At 39.5% G+C, this 12,731-nt stretch overlaps 1 protein-coding gene across 3 annotated transcripts in view; it reads left to right on the top strand.

Moving 5' to 3' along the window:
• Nucleotides 1-12,731, top strand: part of SWT1 (SWT1, RNA endoribonuclease homolog) — a 127,475-nt gene that overhangs the window by 1,395 nt on the left and 113,349 nt on the right. For all 3 annotated transcript variants that reach the window (XM_025362529.1, XM_025362538.1, XM_025362546.1), the window contains exons 2-4: nt 2,689-2,781; nt 8,361-8,441; nt 10,131-10,189. In XM_025362529.1, coding sequence (XP_025218314.1) covers nt 2,698-2,781; nt 8,361-8,441; nt 10,131-10,189 — 224 coding nt within the window. In that variant the 5' untranslated portion in view covers nt 2,689-2,697. The remainder of the gene's footprint in view (nt 1-2,688; nt 2,782-8,360; nt 8,442-10,130; nt 10,190-12,731) is intronic.

Here is a 12,731-nt window from a genome sequence, read left to right as displayed (position 1 = left end):
AATTAAAAACGGGATAACACTGACTATAACTTACGGATATGCTAACTATATCTGTGCATCATCCAATAATTCTTGTTCTCATTTCTTTCTTTTTTTTTTTTTAACTGTCGTTCATGATGATTTTTTATTTCTAAATGACTAGATGGTTAACTGAAAGCTGGATTCAGTATGTTAATGTCATTTAATACCAGCGGGAAACCAGATTAAAAGGGTTAGATTTTGGTATGTGGATTCTGTGGGAATTTTTGTAACAATTTCTAAGCATGGTCTCTGCTTGTAAGACATCCTGAAGAAGGAATCTTCAATGTTTGAAGAATTAAAAAAAAATGTTATTCATCTATTGCTGCTGCATAAGTTATACCAAAACATAGTAGCTTAAAATAACAATAAACATTTATTACTCCACAGTTTCTGTGGGTCAGGAACTCAGAAACGACTTTCTGGGTTGATCTGGCTTTAGGTCTCATGAGGTTGCAGTGAAGGTATGTGCCAGGGCTGCTGTCATGTCAGTTGATTAGAGGTGCAGGATCATCAGCTTCAAAGGTAGCGCACTCACGTGCCTGGCCTTAGTTGGTTCTGGTTGTTGGCAAGAGGCCAGTAGTTCTTCTCTTGCGAGCCTTTCCATGGGCTGTTTGAGTGTCCTCATGACACTCTGGCTTTCCCTAGAGTGAGCAGTCCAAGACAGGACAAGGTAGAAGTCATGATGTCTTACATGATTTAGCCACATACTACTGTGTAGCAATATCTTATTGGTTACACAGGTCACCCCTATTCATTGTGGTAGGGGATTACGTAAGTGTGTGATTACCAAGCATCAGGAATCATCAGGAGCCATCCAGCAGGAGACTGGCCAGCACAGGAAGTCTCCCCTCATTTAGTTTATGTTTTGATTTGCATAAAATCGATAGGAGTTTCACACTAGTACAAATATAAAACATTTGTCCGAATAAACATAAGTGTTTTTCTGGGATAGCCCACAATACTGTCATCCACTGACAGTATTTACTTGGTCCACAGCAGGGCTGGAAAAATGAGACTGGGATGGGAAGTGAACAGAGGAACTACAGTGAGCGAATTGGAAGTGGTTCAGAATGAAAGAGTTAATATTACAAGGAAGAAGAATTCACTCATTTATTCACTCAGTAGGCATTTATGAGCCCCTTAGTTTTTGGTACAGCATACTCAAGGAACTCAGGGTCTAGTAGAAAGACAGCCATACAAGCAAGTATATATGTAGACCTTACTGTGTACCAACCTATGCAAGATGTATATGTATATATATTTTTTAATGCTTTTTTTATTTTTGAGATGGAGTTTTGCACTTGTCACCCAGGCTGGAGTGCAGTGGTGCGGTCTCGACTCACTACAACCTCCGCCTCCCAGGTTCAAGCGATTCACCTCCCTCAGCCTCTGATTACAGGCATGCACCACCACACCTGGCTAATTTTGTATTTTTAGTAAAGATGAGGTTTCATGATGTTGGCCACGCTGGTGTTGAACTCCTGACCTCAGGTGATCTGCCTGTCTCGGCCTCTCAAAGTGTTGGGATTACAGTGAGCCAAGGTGCACAGCTGCAAGATATATTTTACATCCATTGTTTGAGTACCTCAAAAACCCGGTGGGATGGTTATCTATTTTATGAGTAATGACACCAAGACTCAAAAAAAGTGTGTGATTTGCCAAAGTCTTGTTCAATGAATGACTGGAGGTGTTTCGGGAAAATGAAACTTATGACTAATTGGCTTTGAAATGTAGGTAGTGCAGAATATAGCAACCTGGAGTCAGTTGAAAATGGTGATCTGATGCTTATGTGAGAAGTCAGGGATCAAGGCATGGTTTGAGACTCCTTCCTGGAAAGGTGATAGATGAAGCTGAAGGAGAGGAATGGGTAATTTTGTTTTTTTTTTTTTTTTGAGACGGAGTCTCGCTCTGTCACCCAGGCGGGAGTGCAGTGGCCGGATCTCAGCTCACTGCAAGCTCCGCCTCCCGGGTTCACGCCATTCTCCTGCCTCAGCCTCCCGGTAGCTGGGACTACAGGCGCCTGCCACCTCGCCCGGCTAAGTTTTTGTATTTTTAGTAGAGACGGGGTTTCACTGTGTTAGCCAGGATGGTCTCGATCTCCTGACCTCGTGATCCGCCCGTCTCGGCCTCCCAAAGTGCTGGGATTACAGGCTTGAGCCACCACGCCCGGCCGGAATGGGTAATTTTGAAGGAGAATGTAAGTGAAGAAAAGTGGAACAGTGAGAGAATCTTGTCATCTTGGGAATGGTTAAAAAATAGTAATCATAGTGCTGGGAGCGGTGGCTCACACCGGTAATCCCAGCACTTTGGGAGGTGGGCGGATCACAAGGTCGGGAGGTTGAGACCAGTCTGACCAACATGGTGAAACCCCGTCTCTACTAAAAATACAAAAATTAGAAGGGCATGGGGCACATGCCTGTAATCTCAGCTACTCAGGAGACTGAGGCAGGAGAATTGCTTGAACCCGGTAGGCAGAGGTTGCAGTGAGCCGAGATCATGCCACTGCACTTCAGCCTGAGCGACAGAGCGAGACTGCATCTCAAAAAAAAAAAAAAAAAAAAAGTGATCATTTTGTAAAACTGCAATCTTTATATAACTGAAAGAAGACAAATTTCTATTTTCTTTTTTCTCGCAAAAAAAGTACTGTATTTTTAATGTTTATGTTAGCTTTTCAGGATGTCCAGCAAAGAATCCTGTGGGAAAAAAGAGACGTCTCAGAGGAAGGACACCACCACTTCATCACCCAATTTTGGTGAAAAAGTAAGAATTTTGATTTACTGACCTAGAGATACATTTCTTTTTTAACAATTTATTTTTGTTTAATGAAAAAAAATACACCTTACTACTATAATGATTTATGTAAATATTTTGTTCTGCCCAGCTGATCCAGGAAAAGTCATTTACTTTTCCTGTTTTTTACTTGCATTGTTTTATTTATTTCTCACAACTGTGTGAGGTGGGTACTATTATTCCAATTACACAGATGAGGAAACTGAGGCTTAGAGACTAGTTATATAGAGGTAAGTAATTTGCTTAGGTATTCCTGACTTCAATTCTAAGCCCCCTATATCCCCTCATTCTTAGCAATAACTCAACATTGAACCATTTTCCATGTTTTCTCCTTTTTCAGTTTCCTCAGCGTTGGCTAGGATTGCGTTCTCATCAGTCAGAATGGTCAGCGCTGTGTGGCTGAGGCTAATAGTGGGGAAGACATACTTACCATGTCTTTTTTCTCTCAGAAACTACCTTAAGAAGTGTTTTGGGGCTGAGTGTGGTGAATCATACCTGTAATCTCGGCACTTTGGGAGGCGGAGGCAGGAGGACCACTTGAGCCCAGGAGTTTCAGACCACCCTAGGCGACATGCTGTGCACCTGTGTTCTCAGCTACTCAGGAAGCTGAGGTGGGAGGAGGATCGCTTGAGCCACAGAGACCAAGGCTGAAGTGAGCTATGTTCGTACCACTGCACTCCAGTCTGGCTGACAGAGTGAGATCCTGTCTCAAAAAAGAAAAAAAGTAGTAGTGTTTTGGTAGATGAAATTTAGGATATCTCACTAAATGAGCTGGGTATTGTCTCCAGGAAGCAAAAGTGCAAAACAAACAAAAAACCATGTAATTGGTTTTATTATATACTCTCTGAATCGTCTGGATAGTTGATCATCAGTATTAGAGAGTGTTGATGCTGTGTTACGTCCAAGATGAGAGACTAATCTGGCAAAGGTAAATATTCACAAAAAAGTGATTTCTGTGGTAGCAGGTTAGTTCCTATGACTTTTTCATGACCTGGATGAAGTTCCAGATAGTGTACTTTTTGGTGTTTGTTCCTTGCTTACTTACTAACTTTCTGATTACTAATTTGGTCTCGTAGGTATAGCAATAGTTGGAAAGGTAACCCTGAAGCATGGCCATACAGTACTCTGTGTAATTTATATACTTCCCATCTCCATTTGCCGTTATTAACTGGCATGCGGTTTGCAATTAACCCCTCATTCCCTCTTAAACCTACTCTAGTCAGACTTTTTCTTTCTATCACTCCTATAGCAGTGGTTTCTGTGTTGCTAAATCCATTGGTCATTTCTAAGACCTCATCTGACTTGGCATATCAGCAGTATTTGGTATAGCTGATTACACCTTCTCCTCGAAACACTTTCATGAAGCTTTTTGTTTTTCTCTGAGTCTGCTTGCTAGGGAATTCACCTGGCTTTAGAGATACCATATTCTCTTGATTTTCCTCCTTATTGGTGACTGCTTCTCAGTGTCCTTTGCTAGTTCCTCCTCATCTTATTAAACTGTAATCTTTCAGGTACCCAGGCTTTGTTTTTCCAATTTACTAAATTGTGATTCCATTCTTTGAGTTGCTTAGGCTGAAATCCTTGTGATCGTGCTCTGCCTGCACCTATCAGCAAATTCTGTGAGCTTTGTTTTTATAATAGGCATACCTTGGAGATATTTTGGGTTCAGTTCCAGACCAGTGCAGTAAAGCAAATATTGCAGTAAAGTGAGTCACATGAATTTTTTGTTTTCCCAGTACATATAAAAATTACATTTATACTGTGCTGTAGTCTATTAAGTGTACAATGGCATTCTGTCTAAAAAAAGTGCATATGTTAATTTAAAAATACTATAGGCTCAAGCAGGAGGATCCCTTGAGCCCAAGAGTTTGAGGCTCAAGGGATCCTCCTGCCTGAGAATCGTGCCACTGCACATCAGCCTGAGCAACAAAGCAAGAGCCCATCTCTAAAAGTAGTAATAATAAATTTAAAAAATATTTCATTGCTAAAAAAATGCTAACGATCATTTGAGTCTTGAGTGAATCATAATCTTTGCTGCTAGAGGGACTTGCCTTGATGTTGATGGCTGCTGACTGATCAGAGTGGTGATTACTGAAGGATAGGGTGCTGTGGATGAAGTTTGCCACATTGACTCTCCTTTCACAAAAGATTTCTCTGCAGCATGCAATTCGGTTTGACAACATTTTACTCACAGCAGAACTTTCAAAATTGGAGTTAATCTCTCAAACCCTACCACTGCTTTATCAATTAAGTTTATATAATATTATTCTAATCATTTGTTCTCATTTCAACAGTGTGCACAGCATCTTCACCAGGAGTAGAAATCAATCTCAAGCAACCAGTTTCATTGCTCATTTATAAGAAGCAACTCCTAATCCATTAAAGCTTTTTTTTTTTTTTTGAAACAGAATCTCACTGTGTCACCCAGGCTGGAGTGCAGTGGTGCGATCTTGGCCTACTGCAACCTCCGCCTCCTGGGTTCAGGCAATTCTCCTGCCTCAGCCTCCCAAGTAGATGGGACTACAGGCACCCGCCACCATGCCTGGCTAATGTTTCTATATTTTTAGTAGAGATGGAGTTTCACTCTTTTGGCCAGGCTGGTCTTGAACTCCTGACTTTGTGATCTGCCCAACTCGGCCTCCCAAAGTGCTGGGATTACAGGCGTGAGCCTCCTCACCCGGCCCCCATTAAAGTTTTATCATGAGATAGTAGCAATTCAGGCACATTTTCAACCTCTCCTTCAAATTCTAGTTCTCTTGCAGTTATTTTCTCCACTGAAGTCTTAATCTGCTCAAAGTCATTCATGAGGTTTGGAATCGACTTTTCCAAACTCCTGTTAATGTTGCTATTTTGACCTACTGCCATGAATCATGAGTGTTCTAAATGACATCTAGAAAGGGGAATCCTTTCTAGAAGGTTTTCAATTTACTTTTTCTGGATCCATCAGAGGAATCACTGTCTATGGCAGCTATGTAGCCTTACAAAATGTATTTTTTAAATAATAAGATGTGAAAGTTGAAGTTACTCCTTGATCTATATGGACTGCAGAATAGATGTCGCATTAGCAGGCATGAAAACAACATTCATCTCTTTGTACATCTCCATCAGAACTCTTGGGTGACCAGGTGCATTACCACTGAGCAGTAATATTTTGAAAGGAATCTTTTTTTTTTTTTTCCTGAACAGTAGGTTTCAACAGTGAGCTTAAGGTATTCAGTAAATCATGCTGTAAATACATGTGCTGTCATCCAGGCTTTGTTGTTTCATTTCTAGAACACAGGCAGAGCAGATTTAACATCATTCTTAAGGTACCTAGGATTTTCTGAATGATAAGTATTGGCTTCAACTGAAAGTCACCAACTGCATTAGCCCCTAACCAGAGTCAGCCTGTCCGTTGAAGCCAGGCATTGACATCTCTCTAGCTATGAAAGTCCTAGATGGCATCATCTTTCAATATAACACTGTTTGTCTATGTTGAAAATCTGTTTAGTGTAGCAACCACCGTCATCAATGATCTCAACTAGGTTTTCTGGATAACTTGCTGTAGCTTCCACATCAGCACTTGCTGTTTCACCTTGTATTTTTATGTTACAGAGATTACTTCATTCCTTAAACCTCATGAACCAACCTCTGCTAGCTTCCAACTTTTCTTCTGAAGCTTCCTCATATCTGTCAGCCTTCACAGAGTTGAATAGAGTTAGGGCCTAGCTCTGGATTAGGCTTTGGCTAAAGGGAACGTTGTGGCTGGTTTGATTTTCTATCCAAACCACTCAAAACTTGCCCAATATCAGTAATAGGGCTGTTTTTCTTTCTTATCATTTATTCGTTCACTGGAGTAGTGCTTTTAATTTCCTTCAATAACTTTCCCTTTGCATTCATAACTTGTCTAATTGTTTGGCACAAGACTAGCCTTCAGCCTGCGTTGGCTTTTGACATACCTTCCTCAGTCAGCATAACCATTCTAGCTTTTGATTTAAAGTGAGAGACTTTTACTTCTTCCTTTCACTTGAACACTTAGAGGTCATTGTTGGGTCGTTAATAGGCTTAATTTCAATATTCTTGTGTCTCAGGGAATAGGAGGCCTGAGGAGAGGGAGAGAGACTGGTGAATGGGTGATGGGTGAAACAGAACACACGCAACATTTATCAGTGAAGTTTGCCGTCTCTTGTGGGCAGTTTGTGGCACCCCAAAGCAACTATAATAATAACATTAAAGATCGTTGAACACAGGTCCCATAGCAATATAACAGCAATGAAAACATTGGAAATATTCTGAGAATTACCGAAGTGTGACACAGAGACATGAAGTGAGCACATACTGTTGGAAAAATGGTGCTAATGGACTTGCCACAAACCTTCAATTTGTAAATAATGCAATTATCTATGAAGTACAATAAAGCAAGGCACAATAAAACGAGGTATACTGGTGTGCAGAGTCTACCTCCTTTAGTGTTATGTCCATGATCCAAGCACCTTGTTTTCCTGAATTATTATAGTAGTTTCCAAAATGACCTCCCTGCTTCTGCATTTGCTTCCTTATAGTCTGTTCTCAGCACACTAGCTAATGTGGTCCTATTAAAATATAAGTCCAATCATGTTATTCCTCTGCTAAGTACTTTCCAGTGTTTTTCCAGTTCATCCAGAATAAAAGCCAAAATCCTTACCAGGGTTGACAAAGCTGCCTCCTCTCCCCATCCCATCCCCCTGACACTCTCCTGGCATAATTTGCTTTTCTGCTCCATGGCCTCCTTGCTGCTGTTCCAACAAGGCAGGCATGTTTCTGCCTCTGGGGATTTGCCCTTGCTGGCATTCCCTTTGAGTTGAAAAACTCTTTCCCTCAATATTCTAATGGTTTGTTTCTTCACTTCATTTAGGTCTCCATTCAGATGTCAACTCGTAAGTGGGGTTTGACTACTCTGTTTAAAATGGTATATCTTCTCCACTCCTGACTCCCAGCCCTACCTGTTTCCTTTCTCTGCTTTACTGACTCCCAGCCCTTCCTGTTTCCTTTCTCTGCTTTATTTTTTTCCATAGCATCACCTGACACACTAAATATATTACTTGTTTATTTGTAAATTCCTGTACTAGATTTTGACCTTCATGAAGAACTGTTATTATTTTTTCATTCATCTCTCTCCACTGTCTAGAATGTCTTTGACATGTGATAGGTACTTCAAACAAGTTTGTCCTAGGTCTGTTGAATTCAGAATCCAGTGAAAAATAAGTGGATGTGTGGTTTTGCGTTGTAGAAGACTGACTCTCACCATGGCAGTGCCACCTCACAACAACCTTATCTGAGCTGTCAGCGGGCTTCCTGCTCTGACACCTGTATCCTATCTCATCTCTATTTTGTGAGCATTTAGGGGTTCTGGCTTCTAGTTGAACCCGCCTTCCTTTTACCAAAGTTTGTGTATCTGTAAACATTGTTCCCCACCAAAGTTCATTACTGAATGTAAATATTGATTTGTAATACTAGTGATGAAATAGTTCTGTGTATACTGTGCTTTATTTTGTTCTTTTTAAAATTTGTTTTCTTTATGGCATTCTTAGGACAAGAAAGAGAGAAAAACCTCAGCAAGTTCTAGTAGTTCATCTTCTATAAGATCAGTTTCATCAGAAAAGAGAAAACGGGTGAGTGTTTAGATACCATAACTAACTAAAAGTTATTTATAGTAAAGTTTTAATTGACAGTTAGAGGATTTGTGATATAAATTCCTCCTATACTTTTTCATAGCCAATAGAAAGTCAGTGTTGTTTTCTTTCTTCTCACCAAACCATTTGTCAAGTTTTTTATTTCTTGTACTGTTAGGCCCTACCATGTGGGATAAGACAACACGGCTATACATTTAGACAGTTTTTAAGTCCTCTCACATATATGGTTATATTTGTCTTTTTTTTTTTTTTTTGAGACAGAGTCTTGCTCTGCTGCCCCGGACTGGAGTGCAGTGGTGCCACCTGAGCTCACTGCAACCTCTACCACCCGTGTTCAAGCGATTCTCCTGCCTCAGGCTCCTTAATAGCTGGGATTACAGGCATGCAGTGCCACGCCCATCTAATTTTTGTATTTTTAGTAGAGACAGGGTTTTACCTTGCTGGCCAGGATGGTCTCAAACTCCTGACCTCAAGTGATCCGCCCGCCTCTGCCTCCCAAAGGTTATATTTGTCTCCTTTTGAGATAGCTGAGGCTGATACATTGTTTGCATTTTCAGATTCAGAAACTGAAATCTAGAAGGTTAAGTGACTTTTTCAAGGCCACATAACTGTGTACAGCAACAGAACCAAGTCCAGAGTTCTTTCCACTGTTATACAAATAATTAGAAACAGTGATGCAGATTAAACACAATAAACTAATTCATAGGTTAGTGGTAACGTACTTACCACATTCAAGTTGAAGTTGTGTACGTATCCAGGTTAGCTACATAGTTGTGGTGGGTATAAGATAAGGTAGTGGAAGTTCCAGGGATGCAGAATTGTGTTTTAAGAATTTACTTGTTGTCATATAGTTAAGCTGGGTTTCTTTATTTTTGCAGTGTTAACCTTCTTAAAACACCGATTTCATCCCATTTCTCCTCTGCTGAAAATCTTTACTCACTGTTTGCCATTCAGGGCTCTCTCAAATTTGTTCATATCTTAACTATCCAGGTTTTTTTTTTGTTGTTTTCCCTTCTTTCCTTGAAAGAGGCCATCTTTTCTTGGCTGTTTTTTTTTTCTTTCTGCTGAATTTATACCAGTTATCCTCAGTTTCTTAGAATGCCTTCTTCTTTTACCCATCTCTCAAGCTTTATTATTTATGGTTATTTTGTCCACCTGTTTTCCTAGGTATCTTTCCTCTTTAGGTGGTTGATATTTTGAACTGTTTTAGCATTTTTTGACTCTTCTGCTTTGACGCTTAGTTACATCCTTATAGTAGGTTATTTGTACATGTTCGACTTCTCTTGTCTTTATTATTTTATGTAAAACCATAAGCTCTAAGCTCTTTAGGACATGGATTATATTTTGTGTCTCTCTCATCTTTCTTGTGCTTGGCCCTGTTTCCTCGGAGTACGTAGAGAGACAGGACGGTAGCGCAGAGAGAGTCAAACAGATCTAGTTTCAGATAACTGCTGTGCTGCGGACTTGCTCTGTGACTTAAGGAAGATACCTACCTCTGTTTGAGTTTTGTGAAATGGGGATGATGATAATATCTGTCTCACCAAAATATTGGAAGGATTAATTAAAAGTATTGTGTCAGCCTATTCACTATCATAAACTGTGGGAAAAAATATGTACCAGTGCACAATTAATGTTTCCTAAATGATAGACTTTTTTTTTAAATTTCAGAAATCAGATCATATAGATGTTCTGTACTGTAATATAAAAAGAAGACAAGAACAGAAAAGGTAAATTTCTTCTTTTTAATTTTACTATTTTGGTTTAGAATTAGACTAAATATTCAGATTAAAAAATTTTTTAATTTACTTTGAAGAGGACTGTTTTGCATGCAAATATCTCTAGCTATATCACTGATTATGATTATAGAATTCTCTTAATATTACTATAAATTTAAGAAAGAGTTGGGTGAAATAAAAGTCTATGAAAACTATTGTGTAAATGACACTAAAATGTACATTTTTATCTCAAGTGGTTTGATTTTGGCACATGATTATAAGATGCATAACTTCATTGCATACGATACTGAAGTAAGTTATGAGGCTAAATTAGAGATTTTGGATAAATCATTTTCACGTATTACCCATGAAGAGAGTATGTATCTTACAGAATTGATATGGCTTTAAAACCGTGTTTATTAACCAGTATGTGGTTATAGCTAGAGACGTTGGGGAATGATGGTCAGAATAATGGAAATTATTATTCTTTAATTTCTGCACTTTTTGGATAAAAATTTCAGTGAAATTTTGGTGCTGAAAGTACTTGCTGCTAATAGGGGAGTATACAAAGTTATAACGTGTGATAAAACTTGGTAAGATCAAGGTTTCTCCAAAAATAAGAAGTTAAGGGAAAACAAGATAGCATTAAATATTATAAATAAAAGTTCTGCTTCCCAACAGTCTCAGTTAGTGTTTGCTAAAAACAAAAAACAAAAACAAAAAATTTCAACTTGCCTCTGTCTTTTCTTCAGTTTTTCTTCTGAATCATCTCCTGTTTTTTGGTGATACTTTGCTTCTGTGGTATTCTCTGTTGAAGTATATTCTTGCACTAATTTCATATTATGTTGACTATCCCTTGCTACATTTTTTGAACTATTTTAAGTCCTTTTACACTGATATCCTTCTTTTTTTTAAATTTTAATTTCTAAAACACTATTTGACTTCAAACTAGTTACCTTTTGTTTAAGGATACATTTTTTGGCCCTTGATATTATATTGATATGTAAGAGGGTAAAATATAAAATGTTTTGTAGAAATATCCCTGTTAATTCAACTCAAGAGAAATTTCTGAAATTGGTGTGCAAATAGTGAAAGCCATAATACAGATGAAAAACTAGAGATAATTTTATCATCGGGAAAGGCAGTTATAGCACACCATTTCTGTAATTCCTGTTCCATGGTTTGAATACATAGAAATGTATTAGCAATAAAAATAAAAGCAAGAAGGCGGTGCTTGCAGTGAGCGGAGATTGCGCCACTGCATTCCAGCCTGGGCGACACAGCAAGACTCCAGCTCAAAAAAAAAAAAAAAAAATTAAAAAAAAAAAAAATATATATATGCAAGAAGCTGGACACACTGGGTCATACCTGTATTCCCAGCACTTTGGGAGGCCGAGGTGGGAGGAAGACTTGAAGCCAGGAGTTTGAGACCAGCCTGGGCGACGTAGTGAGACCCCATCTCTACACACACACACACATTTTTTTTTTTAGAACTGAAATGCAAACTTCAGCCCAGGATTAATTTTTTTTACAACTAAACTAAAAATTACTACATGGGAGCATCAGTGCAACACACAAGTAAAATTTGTAAACTCAAGGCACAAACTTATAGTTAATGATCTTGGTGAGGGACATTGCCAAAGAGCTATTGATGCCTCAGTGAAGTTTAAAAGAAACTGCCGCCGGGCGCGGTGGCTCACGCCTGTAATCCTAGCACTTTGGGAGGCCAAGGCGGGCGGATCACAAGGTCAGGAGATCGAGACTACGGTGAAACCCCGTCTCTACTAAAAATACAAAAAATTAGCTGGGCGCGGTGGCGGGCGCCTGTAGTCCCAGCTACTCAGGAGGCTGAGGCAGGAGAATGGCGTGAACCCGGGAGACGGAGCTTGCAGTGAGCCGAGATCGCGCCACTGCACTCCAGCCTGGGTGACAGCGTGAGACTCCGTCTCAAAAAAAAAAAAAAAAAAAAAAAGAAACTGCCTTCTCTGAAGGCAGAGAAGAAATATGCAAGCAATTATGCTTCAAAGAAATTTGCACAGAAAGAGAAAATGCTAGCGCTGTTATTACCACAAGTGAAATTGCAAAGCCTCAGCATGTTCAACTCAATCCACAAAGCACCAAATGTTAAATTGGAGCCAAGGTAGAATTTGAACATTGAATTTTCAGCTATGCAACTCTCAGAGCACAACAATTTCAGGTGTGGAAACCAACTGTAGGCAAGCTCTTTTAAAAACATGAATTTTATACACCGTAAATTCTAAAACAGAGCAGACACTTCTGCGTTATTGTTCAAATTTCTGAAGGGCACCACAAGCCATCAGGGTCTCTTTCAAAGTCACTGCAACAATTCTGTCATCCTAACTTTGGTAGCCCCCTCTGGTGGTTCTCTAGCCTCTGCATGCACTGAGGCACACCACTATTTGTACAATGACTTCTGACATTAAATCTAGTCATGGCCTAAGTAGCATGAAGCAGCTATATCCTGGGCACCTCCTGTCTCCCTGGCATGGGAGGTTTCCCAGTCACTTCTTCGTGCCACCGCATTCAGGAGAGC

Source organism: Theropithecus gelada, chromosome 1, assembly GCF_003255815.1.
Source record: "Theropithecus gelada isolate Dixy chromosome 1, Tgel_1.0, whole genome shotgun sequence".
Classification (NCBI taxonomy): Eukaryota; Metazoa; Chordata; class Mammalia; order Primates; family Cercopithecidae; genus Theropithecus; species Theropithecus gelada.
This window is presented reverse-complemented; position numbering and strand designations above follow the sequence as displayed.